Genomic DNA, 23,976 nt, shown 5'->3' with positions numbered 1-23,976 from the left:
CAGGGACAAAGCAGACTGCAAATGTATCAGGAGCGAGTCATCGACCATGTACGGTCACATCTGGCGCTCCCAGGACACCGGCACATGGCTCCGCAGTGTGGGCTTTTTTTAACGTGTCCGCTGCTGACAATAGCGTTGCCATCTGCAATCTTTGCAGTCAACGCGTTAGTCGCGGTAAGCCCAATACTCACCTAGGGACGACCGCCTTAAGAAGGCACATGAGCAGCCATCACCGAGCCCAGTGGGAGCAACGGAACACACAAAGCCACACTGCAGGCTCTCACCGTCCAGCCTCGTCTTCTACTTCTCCTTCTCCTCTCTCCTCACAATTGTCCTCCACTCCACCTTCCATCACGCCAAGCTCACATTTTTCTGCAAAAAGGCAGGCTTCCGTGGGCCTAATGTTTGAGCGTAAAAAAATGATGACGCCGGATAACCCTCTTGCCCAACGGTTGGCGGCTGGCTTGTCAGAACTCATAGCCCGCCAACTACTGCCATATAAACTGGTGGACTCGGAGGCCTTTCGCAAATTTGTGGCCATTGGAACACCACAATGGAAGGTCCCAGGAAGGAAGTATTTCTCAGAGAAGGGCATCCCAGAGCTATATGGCCATGTTCAGCGGCAAGTGAATGTATCTCTGGCACACAGTGTCGGTGCCAAGATACATCTGACCACAGACACGTGGTCTAGCAAACACGGGCAGGGAAGGTATATCAGTTTTACTGCCCACTGGGTGAACCTTCTGACGGCCGTCAAGCATGTAACCCGTGGCACCCGTGTAGATTTGGTTTTACCGCCACGGATTGCATGCAGGCCTGACTCTTCTTCTCCTCCTCCTACTCCATCCTCCTCCCTCTCCTCCTCAGCTGCCTCCTCCTTTTCCGCTGCTAGCGTCTCTTCCACTGCACCGCCCAAGCTCCCCAGAACCTATTCCACATGCCAGGTGAGACGTTGCCATGCCGTGCTGCGTCTGTTGTGCCTGGAAGCAAAGAGCCACACTGGCCCGGCACTCCTTTCAGCTTTGCGTTCACAGGCAGATGAGTGGCTAACACCGCTCAATTTGACAGTTGGTAAAGTGGTGTGTGACAACGGTGCCAATCTGCTTAGCGCATTGAAACAGGGCAAAATCACGCACGTGCCGTGCATGGCACACGTCTTAAACTTGGTCGTGCAGCGATTCCTTGTCAAATACCCTGGGGTCCAGGACATCTTGCGGCAGGCAAGGAAAATCTCGGCCCATTTCAGAAGATCTTACACGGCCATGGCTCGCCTTGCTGACATTCAGCGGCGACACCATCTGCCGGTCAGACGTCTTATTTGCGATTGCCCGACGCGATGGAACTCAACCTTCTATATGCTTGATAGGCTGCTCCAGCAGAAACGTGCAGTTAACGTCTACCTGTATGAACTCTGCGAAAGAAACGGTTCTGGGGAGCTGGGTTTTTTTTCACCGCGCCAGTGGCTGCTCATGCGCGACACATGCAGACTTCTGCGGCCATTTGAGGAGATCACCAAACTGGTCAGTCGCAGCCATGGCGCCATCAGTGACATGGTACCTTATGCCTTCTTTCTGGAGCGTGCATTGCGTCGTGTCATTGATCAGGCTGTGGAGGAGCAGGAGCAGGAAGATGAGGAAGTCGCAATGCTGGATGAATTCCCAGGGGGGGCTACTCTATCTGAGACAAGTCAACAACAGGAGTCTGATGAGGAGTCAGAGGAGGATGGTGCCGGGGCGGATGAGCAGGAGCAAGAAGAGCATGCTTTAAACCTTTCTGGGATCCCTGTTGTGCGAGGATGGGGAGAGGAGAATGAAGAGGACGACATTATCCTGGATGATGAGCAGGAGCCAGGCCACCACACCGCTTCCACTTTAGTGCAAATGGGGGCCTTCATGCTCCAGTGTTTTAATAGGGACCCCCGTATAAAAAGCATGAGGGTCAAGGACCAGTACTGGGTGGCAACGTACTTAGACCCCCGGTACAAACACAAAATGGCGGAAATGTTACCGCCGTCGCAGAGGGCTGTCAGAATGCAGCACTTCCAGGCCTTGCTTCGAGAAATGCTGCATTCTGCTTTTGCGTGCGCTGGCAGAGGAGCAATTCCCACTCCCAGAGAAGGATTTGCGGGTACCAATCCAACAGCGCCTGCAAGAAGAGGCCGGTTTGAAGATGTGTTGGTGACTTCGGATATGAGGTCATTCTTTCAGCCGACCCATCGACAGGTGTCATCCGGATCCAGCATCAGGGAACGCCTAGACCGTCAGGTGTCCGACTACATTGGGTTAACGGCCGATGTGGACGCTCTGAGGAGTGATGAACCCCTAGACTACTGGGTGGGCAGGCTTGACCTCTGGCCAGAGCTTGCCCAATTTGCAATCGAACTGTTGGCTTGCCCCTCATCCAGTGTCCTGTCCGAAAGGACGTTCAGCGCAGCAGGGGGGATTGTGACCGATAAGCGTACTCGCCTAGCTCACCACAGTGTTAACTACCTCACATTTCTAAAAATGAATGAGGCATGGATCTCGGAGGAATTCAACACATGTGATCAGTAGACCATGTATATGTCTATAAACAATTTTTGGAATCAAGCACACAGACCTTCTTAATTCATTTGGCTCACTTCCCTGACCCAAAAAAGCACACCGTACTATATGCCCCTACCCTCCTCTTTGAAGAGGTTGAGCGGTGTCATATTTCTACTGGGGCTGCTTATTATGAGGGGTTCCCACCATCCCTGTGCTGTGCTGACTTCCTCCTGGGTGTTCTTATTATGAGGGGCTCCCACCATCCCTGTGCTGTGCTGACTTCCTCCTGGGGGTTCTTATTATGAGGGGATCACACCATCCCTGTGCTGTGCTGACTTCCTCCTGGGGCTGCTTACGGTGCTGCTGTCAGCGCTGTATGTCACGGAGCTGCTGTCAGCGCTGTATGTCACGGAGCTGCTGTCAGCGCTGTATGTCACGGAGCTGCTGTCAGCGCTGTATGTCACGGAGCTGCTGTCAGCGCTGTATGTCACGGAGCTGCTGTCAGCGCTGTATGTCACGGAGCTGCTGTCAGCGCTGTATGTCACGGAGCTGCTGTCAGCGCTGTATGTCACGGAGCTGCTGTCAGCGCTGTATGTCACGGAGCTGCTGTCAGCGCTGTATGTCACGGAGCTGCTGTCAGCGCTGTATGTCACGGAGCTGCTGTCAGCGCTGTATGTCACGGAGCTGCTGTCAGCGCTGTATGTCACGGTGCTGCTGTCAGCGCTGTATGTCACGGAGCTGCTGTCAGCGCTGTATGTCACGGAGCTGCTGTCAGTGCTGTATGTCACGGAGCTGCTGTCAGCGCTGTATGTCACGGAGCTGCTGTCAGCGCTGTATGTCACGGAGCTGCTGTCAGCGCTGTATGTCACGGTGCTGCTGTCAGCGCTGTATGTCACGGAGCTGCTGTCAGCGCTGTATGTCACGGAGCTGCTGTCAGCGCTGTATGTCACGGAGCTGCTGTCAGCGCTGTATGTCACGGAGCTGCTGTCAGCGCTGTATGTCACGGAGCTGCTGTCAGCGCTGTATGTCACGGTGCTGCTGTCAGCGCTGTATGTCACGGAGCTGCTGTCAGCGCTGTATGTCACGGAGCTGCTGTCAGTGCTGTATGTCACGGAGCTGCTGTCAGCGCTGTATGTCACGGAGCTGCTGTCAGCGCTGTATGTCACGGAGCTGCTGTCAGCGCTGTATGTCACGGTGCTGCTGTCAGCGCTGTATGTCACGGAGCTGCTGTCAGCGCTGTATGTCACGGAGCTGCTGTCAGCGCTGTATGTCACGGAGCTGCTGTCAGCGCTGTATGTCACGGAGCTGCTGTCAGCGCTGTATGTCACGGAGCTGCTGTCAGCGCTGTATGTCACGGTGCTGATGTCAGTGCTCTGTATTACGGTGCTGCTGTCAGTGCTCTGTATCTCCTGCACCCTCTTGTTTGCCTACCCTGGTCCCTGACCTTCCCTCTCCTCCATTGCCTTCATTAGCTCCATAGTCCTGAATTGTCAGAACAATTTCCCAAATAAAAAAAAAATGCTTGTAGTTATCGATCCCAAATTCACCTCATACATGTATTATGCTATTGTCCAGGTGGTGGGACTACGTGCTACCCCCTAATAATTACCCCGTGGCCGCAAATTCGACCTAAAGGTTTGCGAAATTCGCCTCCCATTGAAGTCAATGGAGCCCGCGGCGAACGGTCGTTTTCGCGAACGTTTGTGTCCGTTCGCGTTTCGCGTTCGCGAAACGTCCCGTCGGAAGTTCGTCCATCACTACTGACTAGTTCTGCCCTGAAGAAGAAACACCTAGACTGTCCTGACTGGTTCTGCCCTGAAGAAGAAACACCTAGACTGTCCTGACTGGTTCTGCCCTGAGGAGGAGATATCTAGACCCTCCTGACTGGTTCTACCCTGAAGAAATACCTAGACCCTCCTGACCGGTTCTGCCCTGAGGAGGAGATATCTAGAACCTCCTGACTGGCTCTACACTGAGGAAGAAATATATAGACCCTCCTGACCGGTTCTACCTTGAGGAAGAGATAACTTTACCCCCCCTGACTGGTTCTTTTCAGTAGAAGAAATTCTTGGACCCTTCTGAGTGGTGGAAGAATGCTGAGCTAGTGGACCTTCTATGAGCAGGAGGTCAGTCCCTCCATACTCTTCAGGTGAGGTTCCTGGTTCTCCTGTCCTGGAGACATTACTGCTCTGCCTTGTAGTAGTATTTTTATCATTAATCCAATTATTTTTCCATAGTCGGGTCTCCTGATCCTCCATGGAAGATGCTTCTCCTGTTCCTGGCTCTGGTCCTCGATGTGAGGGGTGAGGGCTCCCCCCCAGGTGTGTAAAAGTAAAGGGTTAAGTTTGGTTGTATTTGCACCATTGTTTTCTTGCTCTCTGTAGACACGAGTTGATCCCAAGTCTTGTCCCTACATCACATTTCTGCCTGGGGCCCCCGGCGTGTTGGGGCGGCTCCTGGGCCCCCTTTGAAGTGGGATTGATAGGATGATGTTATGGGTCTCGGTGGGGGGAGGGGAGGCCCAGCTGTGCAGATTGTTTGAGCCTTTGAAGTTTTTACTCTTTTGAAGTTAAGAAGAGTTATTAGAGTGTCAGCATTGTACAGAGGAGATCATAAAGCCTGGCCCGGGGAGCTGACAATCAAATCTCTATTGTCACATTAGAACATTCGGAATGTTTCACGGTGAACGGGAGGGATTATCGGGGTTCCGTCAACCGTGCCGGAGCAGAAGACATCCGGTGTCTCTACTGGAACCAAACCATCCAGCACCGCTTCAACACCCATTCCGACCCGTCCGGAGAGCTGGGACTCGGGGACCACAACTACTGCAGGTAAGTCCACCGGTGGGGGTGGGTTATGGCAGGGCTCTCCAAAACCTTCCAACCAAAGGGCCAGTTTACTGTCCTTCAGACTTTAGGGGGGCTGGACTGTGACCAGTGGGAGTAGAAACTACCCCAGAATCAGTGGGAGGAATAGTGCCCCATCATTGGTATCAGTGGGAGGAATAGTGCCCCATCATTGGTATCAGTGGGAGGAATAGCGCCCCATCATTGGTGTCAGTGGGAGGAATAGTGCCCCATCATTGGTGTCAGTGGTGGGGAATAGTGCCCCATCATTGGTGTCAGTGGAGGAATAGTGCCCCATCATTGGTATCAGTGGGAGGAATAGTGCCCCATCATTGGTATCAGTGGGAGGAATAGCGCCCCATCATTGGTGTCAGTGGGAGGAATAGTGCCCCATCATTGGTGTCAGTGGGAGGAATAGCGCCCCATCATTGGTGTCAGTGGAGGAATAGTGCCCCATCATTGGTATCAGTGGGAGGAATAGCGCCCCATCATTGGTATCAGTGGGAGGAATAGCGCCCCATCATTGGTGTCAGTGGTGGGGAATAGTGCCCCATCATTGGTGTCAGTGGAGGAATAGTGCCCCATCATTGGTATCAGTAGGAGGAATAGTGTCCCATCATTGGTGTCAGTGGGAGGAATAGTGCCCCGTCATTGGTGTCAGTGGGAGGAATAGTGCCCCATCATTGGTATCAGTGGAGGAATAGTGCCCCATCATTGGTATCAGTGGGAGGAATAGCGCCCCATCATTGGTGTCAGTGGGAGGAATAGTGCCCCATCATTGGTATCAGTAGGAGGAATAGTGTCCCATCATTGGTGTCAGTGGGAGGAATAGTGCCCCGTCATTGGTGTCAGTGGGAGGAATAGTGCCCCATCATTGGTATCAGTGGAGGAATAGTGCCCCATCATTGGTATCAGTGGGAGGAATAGCGCCCCATCATTGGTGTCAGTGGGAGGAATAGTGCCCCATCATTGGTATCAGTAGGAGGAATAGTGCCCCATCATTGGTGTCAGTGGGAGGAATAGTGTCCCATCATTGGTGTCAGTGGGAGGAATAGTGTCCCATCATTGGTGTCAGTAGGAGGAATAGTGCCCCGTCATTGGTGTCAGTGGGAGGAATAGTGCCCCATCATTGGTATCAGTGGAGGAATAGTGCCCCATCATTGGTGTCAGTGGGAGGAATAGTGCCCCATCATTGGTATCAGTAGGAGGAATAGTGTCCCATCATTGGTGTCAGTGGGAGGAATAGTGCCCCGTCATTGGTGTCAGTGGGAGGAATAGTGCCCCATCATTGGTATCAGTGGAGGAATAGTGCCCCATCATTGGTATCAGTGGGAGGAATAGCGCCCCATCATTGGTGTCAGTGGGAGGAATAGTGCCCCATCATTGGTATCAGTAGGAGGAATAGTGTCCCATCATTGGTGTCAGTGGGAGGAATAGCGCCCCATCATTGGTGTCAGTGGGAGGAATAGTGCCCCATCATTGGTATCAGTAGGAGGAATAGTGTCCCATCATTGGTGTCAGTGGGAGGAATAGTGCCCCGTCATTGGTGTCAGTGGGAGGAATAGTGCCCCATCATTGGTATCAGTGGGAGGAATAGTGTCCCATCATTGGTGTCAGTGGGAGGAATAGTGCCCCATCATTGGTATCAGTGGAGGAATAGTGCCCCATCATTGGTATCAGTGGGAGGAATAGCGCCCCATCATTGGTGTCAGTGGGAGGAATAGTGTCCCATCATTGGTGTCAGTGGGAGGAATAGTGCCCCATCATTGGTATCAGTGGAGGAATAGTGCCCCATCATTGGTATCAGTGGGAGGAATAGCGCCCCATCATTGGTATCAGTGGGAGGAATAGTGCCCCATCATTGGTGTCAGTGGGAGGAATAGTGTCCCATCATTGGTGTCAGTAGGAGGAATAGTGCCCCATCATTGGTGTCAGTGGGAGGAATAGTGCCCCATCATTGGTGTCAGTGGGAGGAATAGTGTCCCATCATTGGTGTCAGTGGGGGGAATAGTGTCCCATCATTGGTATCAGTGGGAGGAATAGTGCCCCATCATTGGTGTCAGTGGGAGGAATAGTGTCCCATCATTGGTATCAGTAGGAGGAATAGTGCCCCATCATTGGTGTCGGTGGGAGGAATAGTGCCCCATCATTGGTGTCGGTGGGAGGAATAGTGCCCCATCATTGGTGTCAGTGGGAGGAATAGTGCCCCATCATTGGTATCAGTGGGAGGAATAGTGCCCCATCATTGGTGTCAGTGGGAGGAATAGTGCTCCATCATTGGTATCAGTGGGAGGAATAGTGCCCCATCATTGGTGTCAGTGGGAGGAATAGTGCCCCATCATTGGTGTCAGTGGGTGGAATAGTGCCCCATCATTGGTGTCAGTGGGAGGAATAGTGCCCCATCATTGGTGTCAGTGGAGGAATAGTGCCCCATCATTGGTATCAGTGGGAGGAATAGCGCCCCATCATTGGTGTCAGTGGGAGGAATAGTGCTCCATCATTGGTGTCAGTGGGAGGAATAGTGCCCCATCATTGGTATCAGTAGGAGGAATAGTGCCCCATCATTGGTATCAGTGGGAGGAATAGCGCCCCATCATTGGTGTCAGTGGGAGGAATAGTGCCCCATCATTGGTATCAGTAGGAGGAATAGTGCCCCATCATTGGTATCAGTGGGAGGAATAGTGCCCCATCATTGGTATCAGTAGGAGGAATAGTGTCCCATCATTGGTGTCAGTGGGAGGAATAGTGCCCCGTCATTGGTGTCAGTGGGAGGAATAGTGCCCCATCATTGGTATCAGTGGAGGAATAGCGCCCCATCATTGGTGTCAGTGGGAGGAATAGTGTCCCATCATTGGTATCAGTAGGAGGAATAGTGCCCCATCATTGGTGTCGGTGGGAGGAATAGTGCCCCATCATTGGTGTCAGTGGGAGGAATAGTGTCCCATCATTGGTATCAGTGGGAGGAATAGTGCCCCATCATTGGTATCAGTGGGAGGAATAGTGTCCCATCATTGGTATCAGTGGGAGGAATAGTGCCCCATCATTGGTGTCAGTGGGAGGAATAGTGCCCCATCATTGGTGTCAGTGGGAGGAATAGTGCCCCATCATTGGTGTCAGTGGGAGGAATAGTGCCCCATCATTGGTGTCAGTGGGAGGAATAGTGTCCCATCATTGGTGTCAGTGGGGAGGAATAGTGCCCCATCATTGGTGTCAGTGGGAGGAATAGTGCCCCATCATTGGTGTCAGTGGGAGGAATAGTGCCCCATCATTGGTGTCAGTGGGAGGAATAGTGCCCCATCATTGGTGTCAGTGGGAGGAATAGTGTCCCATCATTGGTATCAGTAGGAGGAATAGTGCCCCATCATTGGTGTCGGTGGGAGGAATAGTGCCCCATCATTGGTGTCAGTGGGAGGAATAGTGTCCCATCATTGGTATCAGTAGGAGGAATAGTGCCCCATCATTGGTGTCGGTGGGAGGAATAGTGCCCCATCATTGGTGTCGGTGGGAGGAATAGTGCCCCATCATTGGTGTCAGTGGGAGGAATAGTGCCCCATCATTGGTATCAGTGGGAGGAATAGTGCCCCATCATTGGTGTCAGTGGGAGGAATAGTGCTCCATCATTGGTATCAGTGGGAGGAATAGTGCCCCATCATTGGTGTCAGTGGGAGGAATAGTGCCCCATCATTGGTGTCAGTGGGTGGAATAGTGCCCCATCATTGGTGTCAGTGGGAGGAATAGTGCCCCATCATTGGTATCAGTGGGGGGAATAGTGCCCCATCATTGGTGTCAGTGGGAGGAATAGTGCCCCATCATTGGTATCAGTGTGGGGAATAGTGCCCCATCATTGGTATCAGTGGGGGGAATAGTGCCCCATCATTGGTGTCAGTGGGAGGAATAGTGCCCCATCATTGGTATCAGTGTGGGGAATAGTGTCCCATCATTGGTATCAGTGTGGGGAATAGTGCCCCATCATTGGTGTCAGTGGGAGGAATAGTGCCCCATCATTGGTATCAGTGTGGGGAATAGTGCCCCATCATTGGTGTCAGTGGGAGGAATAGTGCCCCATCATTGGTGTCAGTGGGAGGAATAGTGCCCCATCATTGGTGTCAGTGGGAGGAATAGTGTCCCATCATTGGTATCAGTGGGAGGAATAGTGCCCCTTCATTGGTATCAGTGGGGGGAATAGTGCCCCATCATTGATGTCAGTGTGGGGAATAGTGCCCCATCATTGGTGTCAGTGTGGGGAATAGTGCCCCATCATTGGTGTCAGTGGGAGGAATAGTGTCCCATCATTGGTATCAGTGGGGGGAATAGTGCCCCATCATTGGTGTCAGTGGGAGGAATAGTTCCCCATCATTGGTGTCAGTGGGAGGAATAGTGCCCCATCATTGGTATCAGTGGGAGGAATAGCGTCCCATCATTGGTGTCAGTGGGAGGAATAGTGCCCCATCATTGGTATCAGTGGGAGGAATAGTGCCCCATCATTGGTATCAGTGGGGGGAATAGTGCCCCATCATTGGTATCAGTGGGAGGAATAGTGCCCCATCATTGGTGTCAGTGGAATGAATAGTGTCCCATCATTGGTATCAGTGGGGGGAATAGTGCCCCATCATTGGTGTCAGTGGGATGAATAGTGTCCCATCATTGGTGTCAGTGGGAGGAATAGTGCCCCATCATTGGTGTCAGTGGGATGAATAGTGCCCCATCATTGGTGTCAGTGGGAGGAATAGTGCCCCATCATTGGTGTCAGTGGAATGAATAGTGTCCCATCATTGGTGTCAGTAGGAGGAATAGTGTCCCATCATTGGTATCAGTGGGGGGAATAGTTCCCCATCATTGGTGTCAGTGGGAGGAATAGTTCCCCATCATTGGTGTCAGTGGGAGGAATAGTGCCCCATCATTGGTGTCAGTGGGAGGAATAGTTCCCCATCATTGGTGTCAGTGGAGGAATAGTGCCCCATCATTGGTGTCAGTGGGAGGAATAGTGTCCCATCATTGGTATCAGTGGGGGGAATAGTGTCCCATCATTGGTGTCAGTGGGAGGAATAGTGTCCCATCATTGGTATCAGTGGGGGGAATAGTGTCCCATCATTGGTATCAGTGGGAGGAATAGTTCCCCATCATTGGTGTCAGTGGGAGGAATAGTGCCCCATCATTGGTGTCAGTGGGAGGAATAGTGTCCCATCATTGGTATCAGTGGGATGAATAGTGTCCCATCATTGGTGTCAGTAGGAGGAATAGTGCCATATTGTTGGTGTCAGTGGGAGGAATAGTGCCCCATCATTGGTATCAGTGGGGGGAATAGTGTCCCATCATTGGTATCAGTGGGATGAATAGTGCCCCATCATTGGTGTCAGTGGGATGAATAGTGTCCCATCATTGGTGTCAGTGGGAGGAATAGTGTCCCATCATTGGTATCAGTGGGGGGAATAGTGTCCCATCATTGGTATCAGTGGGATGAATAGTGCCCCATCATTGGTGTCAGTGGGATGAATAGTGTCCCATCATTGGTGTCAGTGGAATGAATAGTGCCCCATCATTGGTGTCAGTGGAAGGAATAGTGCCCCATCATTGGTATCAGTGGGGGGAATAGTGTCCCATCATTGGTATCAGTGGGAGGAATAGTGCCCCATCATTGGTGTCAGTGGGAGGAATAGTGCCCCATCATTGGTGTCAGTGGGAGGAATAGTGCCCCATCATTGGTGTCAGTGGAATGAATAGTGTCCCATCATTGGTATCAGTAGGAGGAATAGTGTCCCATCATTGGTATCAGTGGGAGGAATAGTGCCCCATCATTGGTATCAGTGGGGGGAATAGTGTCCCATCATTGGTGTCAGTAGGAGGAATAGTGCCCCATCATTGGTGTCAGTGGGAGGAATAGTGCCCCATCATTGGTGTCAGTGGAGGAATAGTGCCCCATCATTGGTATCAGTGGAGGAATAGTGCCCCATCATTGGTGTCAGTGGGAGGAATAGTGCCCCATCATTGGTGTCAGTGGAATGAATAGTGTCCCATCATTGGTGTCAGTGGGAGGATTAGTGTCCCATCATTGGTGTCAGTAGGAGGAATAGTGTCCCATCATTGGTATCAGTGGGGGGAATAGTGTCCCATCATTGGTATCAGTGGGAGGAATAGTGCCCCATCATTGGTATCAGTGGGGGGAATAGTGTCCCATCATTGGTATCAGTAGGAGGAATAGTGCCCCATCATTGGTGTCAGTAGGAGGAATAGTGTCCCATCATTGGTATCAGTGGGGGGAATAGTGTCCCATCATTGGTATCAGTAGGAGGAATAGTGCCCCATCATTGGTATCAGTGGGGGGAATAGTGCCCCATCATTGGTGTCAGTGGGAGGAATAGTGCCCCATCATTGGTATCAGTGGGGGGAATAGTGTCCCATCATTGGTGTCAGTGGGAGGAATAGTGCCCCATCATTGGTGTCAGTGGGATGAATAGTGCCCCATCATTGGTGTCAGTGGGAGGAATAGTGCCCCATCATTGGTGTCAGTGGGAGGAATAGTGTCCCATCATTGGTGTCAGTGGGATGAATAGTGCCCCATCATTGGTGTCAGTGGGAGGAATAGTGTCCCATCATTGGTGTCAGTGGGGGAATAGTGTCCCATCATTGGTATCAGTGGGAGGAATAGTGCCCCATCATTGGTGTCAGTGGGATGAATAGTGTCCCATCATTGGTGTCAGTGGGATGAATAGTGCCCCATCATTGGTATCAGTGGGGGGAATAGTGTCCCATCATTGGTGTCAGTGGGAGGAATAGTGCCCCATCATTGGTGTCAGTGGGATGAATAGTGCCCCATCATTGGTGTCAGTGGGAGGAATAGTGCCCCATCATTGGTGTCAGTGGGAGGAATAGTGTCCCATCATTGGTGTCAGTGGGATGAATAGTGCCCCATCATTGGTGTCAGTGGGAGGAATAGTGTCCCATCATTGGTGTCAGTGGGGGAATAGTGCCCCATCATTGGTATCAGTGGGAGGAATAGTGTCCCATCATTGGTATCAGTGTGGGGAATAGTGCCCCATCATTGGTGTCAGTGGGAGGAATAGTGCCCCATCATTGGTGTCAGTGGGAGGAATAGTTCCCCATCATTGGTGTCAGTGGGAGGAATAGTGCCCCATCATTGGTGTCAGTGTGGGGAATAGTGCCCCATCATTGGTGTCAGTGGGAGGAATAGTGCCCCATCATTGGTGTCAGTGGGAGGAATAGTTCCCCATCATTGGTGTCAGTGGGAGGAATAGTGCCCCATCATTGGTATCAGTGGGAGGAATAGTTCCCCATCATTGGTGTCAGTGGGAGGAATAGTGCCCCATCATTGGTATCAGTGGGAGGAATAGTTCCCCATCATTGGTGTCAGTGGGAGGAATAGTGCCCCATCATTGGTATCAGTGGGAGGAATAGTGCCCCATCATTGGTATCAGTGGGAGGAATAGTGTCCCATCATTGGTGTCAGTAGGAGGAATAGTGCCCCATCATTGGTATCAGTGGGAGGAATAGTTCCCCATCATTGGTATCAGTGGGAGGAATAGTGCCCCATCATTGGTGTCAGTGGGAGGAATAGTGCCCCATCATTGGTGTCAGTGGGAGGAATAGTGCCCCGTCATTGGTGTCAGTGGGAGGAATAGTGCCCCATCATTGGTGTCAGTAGGAGGAATAGTGCCCCATCATTGGTATCAGTGGGAGGAATAGTGTCCCATCATTGGTATCAGTGGGAGGAATAGTGCCCCATCATTGGTATCAGTGGGAGGAATAGTGTCCCATCATTGGTATCAGTGTGAGGGAATAGTGCCCCATCATTGGTATCAGTGGGAGGAATAGTTCCCCATCATTGGTGTCAGTGGGAGGAATAGTGTCCCATCATTGGTGTCAGTGGGAGGAATAGTGTCCCATCATTGGTATCAGTGGGATGAATAGTGCCCCATCATTGGTGTCAGTGGGATGAATAGTGTCCCATCATTGGTGTCAGTGGAATGAATAGTGTCCCATCATTGGTGTCAGTGGAATGAATAGTGCCCCATCATTGGTATCAGTGGGAGGAATAGTGTCCCATCATTGGTATCAGTGGGGGGAATAGTGTCCCATCATTGGTATCAGTGGGAGGAATAGTGCCCCATCATTGGTGTCAGTGGGATGAATAGTGTCCCATCATTGGTGTCAGTGGAATGAATAGTGCCCCATCATTGGTGTCAGTGGAAGGAATAGTGCCCCATCATTGGTATCAGTGGGGGGAATAGTGTCCCATCATTGGTGTCAGTAGGAGGAATAGTGTCCCATCATTGGTATCAGTGGGGGGAATAGTGTCCCATCATTGGTATCAGTGGGAGGAATAGTGCCCCATCATTGGTGTCAGTGGGATGAATAGTGCCCCATCATTGGTGTCAGTGGAATGAATAGTGTCCCATCATTGGTATCAGTAGGAGGAATAGTGTCCCATCATTGGTATCAGTGGGAGGAATAGTGCCCCATCATTGGTATCAGTGGGGGGAATAGTGTCCCATCATTGGTGTCAGTAGGAGGAATAGTGCCCCATCATTGGTGTCAGTGGGAGGAATAGTGCCCCATCATTGGTGTCAGTGGAGGAATAGTGCCCCATCATTGGTATCAGTGGAGGAATAGTGCCCCATCATTGGTGTCAGTGGGAGGAATAGTGCCCCATCATTGGTGTCAGTGGAATGAATAGTGTCCCATCATTGGTGTCAGTAGGAGGAATAGTGTCCCATCATTGGTATCAGTGGAATGAATAGTGTCCCATCATTGGTGTCAGTGGGAGGAATAGTGTCCCATCATTGGTATCAGTGGGAGGAATAGTGCCCCATCATTGGTGTCAGTGGGATGAATAGTGTCCCATCATTGGTGTCAGTGGGATGAATAGTGCCCCATCATTGGTGTCAGTGGGGGGAATAGTGTCCCATCATTGGTATCAGTGGGGGGAATAGTGTCCCATCATTGGTATCAGTGGGGGGAATAGTGTCCCATCATTGGTATCAGTGGGGGGAATAGTGTCCCATCATTGGTATCAGTGGGGGGAATAGTGCCCCATCATTGGTATCAGTGGGGGGAATAGTGTCCCATCATTGGTGTCAGTGGGAGGAATAGTGCCCCATCATTGGTGTCAGTGGGATGAATAGTGCCCCATCATTGGTGTCAGTGGGAGGAATAGTGCCCCATCATTGGTGTCAGTGGGAGGAATAGTGTCCCATCATTGGTGTCAGTGGGATGAATAGTGCCCCATCATTGGTGTCAGTGGGAGGAATAGTGTCCCATCATTGGTGTCAGTGGGGGAATAGTGTCCCATCATTGGTATCAGTGGGAGGAATAGTGCCCCATCATTGGTGTCAGTGGGATGAATAGTGTCCCATCATTGGTGTCAGTGGGATGAATAGTGCCCCATCATTGGTATCAGTGGGGGGAATAGTGTCCCATCATTGGTGTCAGTGGGAGGAATAGTGCCCCATCATTGGTGTCAGTGGGATGAATAGTGCCCCATCATTGGTGTCAGTGGGAGGAATAGTGCCCCATCATTGGTGTCAGTGGGAGGAATAGTGTCCCATCATTGGTGTCAGTGGGATGAATAGTGCCCCATCATTGGTGTCAGTGGGAGGAATAGTGTCCCATCATTGGTGTCAGTGGGGGAATAGTGCCCCATCATTGGTATCAGTGGGAGGAATAGTGTCCCATCATTGGTATCAGTGTGGGGAATAGTGCCCCATCATTGGTATCAGTGGGAGGAATAGTGTCCCATCATTGGTGTCAGTGGGAGGAATAGTGCCCCATCATTGGTGTCAGTGGGATGAATAGTGTCCCATCATTGGTGTCAGTGGGAGGAATAGTGCCCCATCATTGGTGTCAGTGGGAGGAATAGTGCCCCATCATTGGTGTCAGTGGGAGGAATAGTGCCCCATCATTGGTGTCAGTGGGAGGAATAGTGCCCCATCATTGGTGTCAGTGGGAGGAATAGTGCCCCATCATTGGTGTCAGTGGGAGGAATAGTTCCCCATCATTGGTGTCAGTGGGAGGAATAGTGCCCCATCATTGGTGTCAGTGTGGGGAATAGTGCCCCATCATTGGTGTCAGTGGGAGGAATAGTGCCCCATCATTGGTGTCAGTGGGAGGAATAGTTCCCCATCATTGGTGTCAGTGGGAGGAATAGTGCCCCATCATTGGTATCAGTAGGAGGAATAGTGTCCCATCATTGGTATCAGTAGGAGGAATAGTGTCCCATCATTGGTGTCAGTAGGAGGAATAGTGTCCCATCATTGGTATCAGTGGAGGAATAGTGCCCCATCATTGGTATCAGTGGGAGGAATAGTGTCCCATCATTGGTATCAGTGGGAGGAATAGTGTCCCATCATTGGTGTCAGTAGGAGGAATAGTGCCCCATCATTGGTATCAGTGGGAGGAATAGTTCCCCATCATTGGTATCAGTGGGAGGAATAGTGCCCCATCATTGGTGTCAGTGGGAGGAATAGTGCCCCATCATTGGTGTCAGTGGGAGGAATAGTGCCCCGTCATTGGTGTCAGTGGGAGGAATAGTGCCCCATCATTGGTGTCAGTAGGAGGAATAGTGCCCCATCATTGGTATCAGTGGGAGGAATAGTGCCCCATCATTGGTGTCAGTGGGAGGAATAGTGCCCCATCATTGGTATCAGTGGGAGGAATAGTGTCCCATCATTGGTATCAGTGTGAGGGAATAGTGCCCCATCATTGGTATCAGTGGGAGGAATAGTGTCCCATCATTGGTGTCAGTGGGAGGAATAGTGCCCCATCATTGGTGTCAGTGGGAGGAATAGTGCCCCATCATTGGTATCAGTGGGAGGAATAGTTCCCCATCATTGGTGTCAGTGGGAGGAATAGTGTCCCATCATTGGTGTCAGTGGGAGGAATAATGCCCCATCATTGGTATCAGTGGGAGGAATAGTGCCCCATCATTGGTATCAGTGGGAGGAATAGTGCCCCATCATTGGTATCAGTGGGAGGAATAGTGTCCCATCATTGGTGTCAGTGGGAGGAATAGTGCCCCATCATTGGTGTCAGTGGGAGGAATAGTGCCCCATCATTGGTATCAGTGGGAGGAATAGTGCCCCATCATTGGTGTCAGTGGGAGGAATAGTGTCCCATCATTGGTGTCAGTGGGAGGAATAGTGTCCCATCATTGGTGTCAGTAGGAGGAATAGTGCCCCATCATTGGTGTCAGTGGGAGGAATAGTGCCCCATCATTGGTATCAGTGGGAGGAATAGTGCCCCATCATTGGTGTCAGTGGGAGGAATAGTGTCCCATCATTGGTGTCAGTGGGAGGAATAGTGTCCCATCATTGGTGTCAGTAGGAGGAATAGTGCCCCATCATTGGTGTCAGTGTGGGGAATAGTGCCCCATCATTGGTGTCAGTGGGGGAATAGTGTCCCATCATTGGTATCAGTGGGAGGAATAGTGCCCCATCATTGGTGTCAGTGGGAGGAATAGTGCCCCATCATTGGTGTCAGTGGGAGGAATAGTGCCCCATCATTGGTGTCAGTGGGAGGAATAGTGTCCCATCATTGGTGTCAGTGGGAGGAATAGTGCCCCATCATTGTTATCAGTGGGGGGAATAGTGCCCCATCATTGGTGTCAGTGGGAGGAATAGTGCCCCATCATTGTTATCAGTGGGGGGAATAGTGCCTCATCATTGGTATCAGTGGGGGGAATAGTGCCTCATCATTGGTATCAGTGGGAGGAATAGTGTCCCATCATTGTTATCAGTGGGGGGAATAGTGCCCCATCATTGGTATCAGTGGGAGGAATAGTGCCCCATCATTGTTATCAGTGGGGGGAATAGTGCCCCATCATTGGTGTCAGTGGGGGGAATAGTGCCCCATCATTGGTGTCAGTGGGAGGAATAGTGTCCCATCATTGGTGTCAGTGGGAGGAATAGTGCCCCATCATTGTTATCAGTGGGGGGAATAGTGCCCCATCATTGGTGTCAGTGGGAGGAATAGTGCCCCATCATTGTTATCAGTGGGAGGAATAGTGCCCCATCATTGGTATCAGTGGAGGAATAGTGTCCCATCATTGGTATCAGTGGGAGGAATAGTGCCCCATCATTGGTGTCAGTGGGAGGAATAGTGCCCCATCATTGGTGTCAGTGGGAGGAATAGTGCCCCATCATTGGTGTCAGTGGGAGGAATAGTGCCCCATCATTGGTATCAGTGGGAGAAATAGTGCCCCATCATTGGTGTCAGTGGGGGGAATAGTGCCCCGTCATTGGTGTCAGTGGGAGGAATAGTGCCCCATCATTGGTATCAGTGGGAGGAATAGTGCCCCATCATTGGTGTCAGTAGGAGGAATAGTGCCCCATCATTGTTATCAGTGGGGGGAATAGTGCCCCATCATTGGTGTCAGTGGGAGGAATAGTGCCCCATCATTGGTGTCAGTGGGAGGAATAGTGCCCCATCATTGGTGTCAGTGGGAGGAATAGTGCCCCATCATTGGTATCAGTGGGAGGAATAGTGCCCCATCATTGGTATCAGTGGAGGAATAGTGTCCCATCATTGGTGTCAGTGGGAGGAATAGTGCCCCATCATTGGTATCAGTGGAGGAATAGTGCCCCATCATTGTTATCAGTGGGGGGAATAGTGCCCCATCATTGGTATCAGTGGAGGAATAGTGCCCCATCATTGGTATCAGTGGGGGGAATAGTGCCCCATCATTGGTGTCAGTGGGGGGAATAGTGCCCCATCATTGGTATCAGTGGAGGAATAGTGCCCCATCATTGGTATCAGTGGAGGAATAGTGCCCCATCATTGTTATCAGTGGGGGGAATAGTGCCCCATCATTGGTGTCAGTGGGAGGAATAGTGCCCCATCATTGGTGTCAGTGGGAGGAATAGTGTCCCATCATTGTTATCAGTGGGGGGAATAGTGCCCCATCATTGGTATCAGTGGGAGGAATAGTGTCCCATCATTGTTATCAGTGGGGGGAATAGTGCCCCATCATTGGTGTCAGTGGGAGGAATAGTGCCCCATCATTGGTGTCAGTGGGAGGAATAGTGCCCCATCATTGTTATCAGTGGGGGGAATAGTGCCCCATCATTGTTGTCAGTGGGAGGAATAGTGCCCCATCATTGTTATCAGTGGGAGGAATAGTGCCCCATCATTGGTGTCAGTGGGAGGAATAGTGCCCCATCATTGTTATCAGTGGGAGGAATAGTGCCCCATCATTGGTATCAGTGGGAGGAATAGTGCCCCATCATTGTTATCAGTGGGAGGAATAGTGCCCCATCATTGGTGTCAGTGGGAGGAATAGTGCCCCATCATTGGTATCAGTGGGAGGAATAGTGCCCCATCATTGGTATCAGTGGGAGGAATAGTGCCCCATCATTGGTATCAGTGGGAGGAATAGTGCCCCATCATTGGTGTCAGTAGGAGGAATAGTGCCCCATCATTGTTATCAGTGGGGGGAATAGTGCCCCATCATTGGTGTCAGTGGGAGGAATAGTGCCCCATCATTGGTGTCAGTGGGAGGAATAGTGCCCCATCATTGGTGTCAGTGGAGGAATAGTGCCCCATCATTGGTATCAGTGGAGGAATAGTGTCCCATCATTGGTGTCAGTGGGAGGAATAGTGCCCCATCATTGGTATCAGTGGGAGGAATAGTGCCCCATCATTGGTATCAGTGGAGGAATAGTGCCCCATCATTGTTATCAGTGGGGGGAATAGTGCCCCATCATTGGTGTCAGTGGGAGGAATAGTGCCCCATCATTGGTGTCAGTGGGAGGAATAGTGTCCCATCATTGGTGTCAGTGGGGGGAATAGTGCCCCATCATTGGTGTCAGTGGGAGGAATAGTGCCCCATCATTGGTGTCAGTGGGAGGAATAGCGCCCCATCATTGGTATCAGTGGGAGGAATAGTGCCCCATCATTGGTATCAGTGGAGGAATAGTGTCCCATCATTGGTGTCAGTGGGAGGAATAGTGCCCCATCATTGGTATCAGTGGAGGAATAGTGCCCCATCATTGGTATCAGTGGGAGGAATAGTGCCCCATCATTGGTATCAGTGGGAGGAATAGTGCCCCATCATTGGTATCAGAGGGAGGAATAGTGCCCCATGATTGGTGTCAGTGGGAGGAATAGTGCCCCATCATTGGTATCAGTGGGAGGAATAGCGCCCCATCATTGGTGTCAGTGGGAGGAATAGTGCCCCATCATTGGTATCAGTGGGAGGAATAGTGCCCCATCATTGGTATCAGTGGGAGGAATAGTGCCCCATCATTGGTATCAGTGGAGGAATAGTGCCCCATCATTGGTATCAGTGGAGGAATAGTGCTCCATGATTGGTATCAGTGGAGGAATAGTGCCCCATCATTGGTATCAGTGGGAGGAATAGTGCCCCATCATTGGTATCAGTGGAGGAATAGTGTCCCATCATTGGTGTCAGTGGGAGGAATAGTGCCCCATCATTGGTGTCAGTGGGAGGAATAGTGCCCCATCATTGGTATCAGTGGAGGAATAGTGTCCCATCATTGGTGTCGGTGGGAGGAATAGTGCCCCATCATTGGTGTCAGTGGGAGGAATAGTGTCCCATCATTGGTATCAGTGGGAGGAATAGTGCCCCATCATTGGTGTCAGTGGGAGGAATAGTGCCCCATCATTGGTATCAGTGGAGGAATAGTGCCCCATCATTGGTATCAGTGGGAGGAATAGTGCCCCATCATTGGTATCAGTGGGAGGAATAGTGCCCCATCATTGGTATCAGAGGGAGGAATAGTGCCCCATCATTGGTATCAGTGGGAGGAATAGTGCCCCATCATTGGTATCAGTGGAGGAATAGTGCCCCATCATTGGTATCAGTGGAGGAATAGTGCTCCATGATTGGTATCAGTGGAGGAATAGTGCCCCATCATTGGTATCAGTGGGAGGAATAGTGCCCCATCATTGGTATCAGTGGGAGGAATAGTGCCCCATCATTGGTATCAGTGGGAGGAATAGTGCCCCATCATTGGTATCAGTGGAGGAATAGTGCCCCATCATTGGTATCAGTGGGAGGAATAGTGCCCCATCATTGGTATCAGTGGGAGGAATAGTGCCCCATCATTGGTATCAGAGGGAGGAATAGTGCCCCATCATTGGTATCAGTGGAGGAATAGTGCCCCATCATTGGTATCAGTGGGAGGAATAGTGCCCCATCATTGGTATCAGTGGAGGAATAGTGCCCCATCATTGGTGTCAGTGGGAGGAATAGTGCCCCATGATTGGTATCAGTGGAGGAATAGTTCCCCATCATTGGTATCAGTGGGAGGAATAGTGCCCCATCATTGGTATCAGTGGAGGAATAGTGCCCCATCATTGGTATCAGTGGAGGAATAGTGCTCCATGATTGGTATCAGTGGAGGAATAGTGCCCCATCATTGGTATCAGTGGGAGGAATAGTGCCCCATCATTGGTATCAGTGGGAGGAATAGTGCCCCATCATTGGTATCAGTGGGAGGAATAGTGCCCCATCATTGGTATCAGTGGAGGAATAGTGCCCCATCATTGGTATCAGTGGGAGGAATAGTGCCCCATCATTGGTATCAGTGGGAGGAATAGTGCCCCATCATTGGTATCAGAGGGAGGAATAGTGCCCCATCATTGGTATCAGTGGGAGGAATAGTGCCCCATCATTGGTATCAGTGGAGGAATAGTGCCCCATCATTGGTATCAGTGGAGGAATAGTGCTCCATGATTGGTATCAGTGGGAGGAATAGTGCCCCATCATTGGTATCAGTGGGAGGAATAGTGCCCCATCATTGGTGTCAGTGGGAGGAATAGTGCCCCATGATTGGTATCAGTGGAGGAATAGTTCCCCATCATTGGTATCAGTGGGAGGAATAGTGCCCCATGATTGGTATCAGTGGAGGAATAGTGCCCCATGATTGGTATCAGTGGGAGGAATAGTGCCCCATGATTGGTATCAGTGGAGGAATAGTGCCCCATGATTGGTATCAGTGGAGGAATAGTTCCTATCAATGGGAGGAATGCAGCTGGCGGGTCTCAGTTTGGATTAGGGGGTGATATCTGGGTGGGTTTCTTAATGGCACCTCCATATATACAGACACTGAGATGGCGTTTTCCTGCAGGAACCCGGACTCTGACGTCCAGCCCTGGTGTTACGTATCGGAGACGGACGATGGGCAATACTGGAAGTTCTGCGATATCCCGACATGTCACAGTGAGTAGCACGCGCCCGGCTCGATCGCTCTTCTCGGTGGGAATGTTGGGTATGTGTAGAATATTCCGGGAATTAGTCGCCCGGGTGAAGGATGGGGTGAGCACCCGGAACACGACGCCCATCGATGGTCATCTCTGTAGGAACCGTTCACTCCGCCTCCATGTCCTGATGAGGTGACGTGATTGGACGTCCCGTGTTCATGCGTTTTTGTGATCAATCGATCCTAAATGTAAACAATGAATTATATTGATCGTGTGACCACTTACCTGTACTTACCTTTTCATCACCAGACCAGTTTCCAGTGCTGTCATAGTTTGACTGACAATTACTGACTCATGCAACACTATGCCCAGATTCATTTTGTACCCTTTATTTGGGACAGAACCATTTTTGTTGGTATTTATTAATACAGGAAAACATTTGGAAAAAAGTTTTGGCTGCCATCATATTTCAGAAATACCCTAAAATGCCAGGAGAGTAGAAATACCCCCAACATTGTCCAGGAGAGTGCAGGGGTCAGAGTGCACAGCACATATCAATAGTCAGGAGTCCGTGGTGAGTGCCCCCTTCTGGTGGTGGTCAGTGGTGACTGCTTCCCTCTGATGATGGTGAGTGCCCCCTTCTGGTGGTGGTCAGTGGTGAGTGCTTCCCTCTGATGATGGTGAGTGCCCCCTTCTGGCGGTGGTCAGTGGTGAGTGCCCCCTTCTGGTGGTGGTCAGTGGTGAGTGCCCTCCTCTGGTGGTGGTCAGTGGTGAGTGCCCCCTTCTGGTGGTGGTCAGTGGTGAGTGCCCCCTTCTGGTGGTGGTCAGTGGTGAGTGCCCTCTTCTGGTGGTGGTCAGTGGTGAGTGCCCTCCTCTGGTGGTGGTCAGTGGTGAGTGCCCCCTTCTGGCGGTGGTCAGTGGTGAGTGCCCCCTTCTGGTGGTGGTCAGTGGTGAGTTCCCCCTTCTGATGGTGGTCAGTGGTGAGTTCCCCCTTCTGGTGGTGGTCAGTGGTGAGTGCCCCCTTTCTGGTGGTAATTCTGGCAGTGGTCGGTGGTGATTGCCCTCTTCTGGCAGTGGTTGGTGGTGAGTGCCTCCTGATTTTGGTGGTCAGTGGAGAGTGCCCTCTTCTGGTGGTGGTCGGGGGTGAGTGCCCCCTTCTGGGTATGGTTCGTGTTGAGTGCCATCTTATGGTGGTGGTCAGTGCCCCTTTCTGGTGGTGGTTGGTTGTGAGTGCTTCCCTCTGGTGATAGTGAGTGCCCCCTTCTGGCAGAGGTTGGAGGTGAGTGCCCCCTTCTGGTGGTGGTCAGAGGTGAGTGCCCCCTTCTTGCAGTGGTAGGAGGTGTTTGCCCACTTCTGGCAGTGGTCAGTGGTGAATGCCCCCTTCTGATAGTGGTTGGTGGTGAGTGCCCCCTTCTGACGGTGGTCGGTGGTGATTTCTCCCCATTTATGATGGAGGTCGTGGTGAGTGCCTCCTTATGTTGGTGGTTAGTGGTGAATGCCCCCTTCTGGTGGTGGTGAATGCCCACTTCTGGCGGTGGTCGGTGGTGATTGCTGTCTTCTGGCGGTGGTCGCGGGGGAGTGCCCCCTTCTGGGTATGGTTGGTGGTGAGTGTCCTTTTATGGTGGTGCTCTGTGGTGAGTGCCCCCTTCTGGTGGTGGTTGGTGGTGAGTGCCCCCCTCTGGTGATGGTGAGTGCCCCCTTCTGGCAGTGGTGGGAGGTGAGTATCCCCTTCTGGCGGTGGTCAGTGGCGAGTGCCCCGTTCTGATAGTGATTGGTGGTAAGTGCCCCCTTCTGGCAGTGTTTGGTAGTAAGTGCCTCCTTATGATGGTGGTCGTGGTGAGTGCCCCCTTATGGTGGAGGTGGGGATTTTACTCCCCTTTATGATGGTGGTCGATGGTGAGTGCCCTTTATGGTGGTGGCTGGTAGTAAGTGGCCCCTTATGGTGGTGGTCGGGGGTGAGTGCCCCCTTATGGTGGTGGCTGGTAGTAAGTAGCCCCTTATGGTGGTGGTCGGGGGTGAGTGCCCCCTTATGGTGGTGGCTGGTAGTAAGTGGCCCCTTATGGTGGTGGTCGGTGGTGAGTGCCCCCTTATGATGGTGGTCGATGGTGAGTGCCCTTTATGGTGGTGGCTGGTAGTAAGTGGCCCCTTATGATGGTGGTCGATGGTGAGTGCCCTTTATGGTGGTGGCTGGTAGTAAGTGGCCCCTTATGGTGGTGGTCGGGGGTGAGTGCCCCCTTATGGTGGTGGCTGGTAGTAAGTGGCCCCTTATGGTGGTGGTCGGGGGTGAGTGCCCCCTTATGGTGGTGGCTGGTAGTAAGTGGCCCCTTATGGTGTTGGTCGGGGGTGAGTGCCCCCTTATGGTGGTGGCTGGTAGTAAGTGGCCCCTTATGGTGGTGGTCAGTGGTGAGTGCCCCCTTATGATGGTGGTC

The 23,976-nt window shown here is 51.7% G+C and overlaps 1 protein-coding gene across 2 annotated transcripts in view; it reads left to right on the top strand.

The window, feature by feature from the left end:
* The first annotated feature begins 4,479 nt into the window (after positions 1–4,479).
* KREMEN2 (kringle containing transmembrane protein 2) overlaps positions 4,480–23,976 on the top strand; it is a 42,101-nt gene continuing 22,604 nt past the window's right edge. Inside the window, exons 1-4 of one of the 2 annotated variants that reach the window (XM_077494051.1) lie at positions 4,480–4,674; positions 4,763–4,846; positions 5,188–5,356; positions 21,475–21,566. In XM_077494051.1, the coding sequence (XP_077350177.1) occupies positions 4,641–4,674; positions 4,763–4,846; positions 5,188–5,356; positions 21,475–21,566 (379 nt within the window). In that variant the 5' untranslated portion in view covers positions 4,480–4,640. The remainder of the gene's footprint in view (positions 4,675–4,762; positions 4,847–5,187; positions 5,357–21,474; positions 21,567–23,976) is intronic. The other variant, XM_077494050.1, reaches the window with a different exon arrangement.

The sequence above is a fragment of the Lithobates pipiens genome, unplaced genomic scaffold (assembly GCF_037356315.1).
Source record: "Lithobates pipiens isolate NorthernLeopardFrog02 unplaced genomic scaffold, aLitPip1_a1.2 Scaffold_22, whole genome shotgun sequence".
NCBI lineage: Eukaryota > Metazoa > Chordata > Amphibia > Anura > Ranidae > Lithobates > Lithobates pipiens.
Note: the sequence above shows the minus strand (reverse complement) of the source record. Positions and strands in the feature narration are given on the sequence as shown.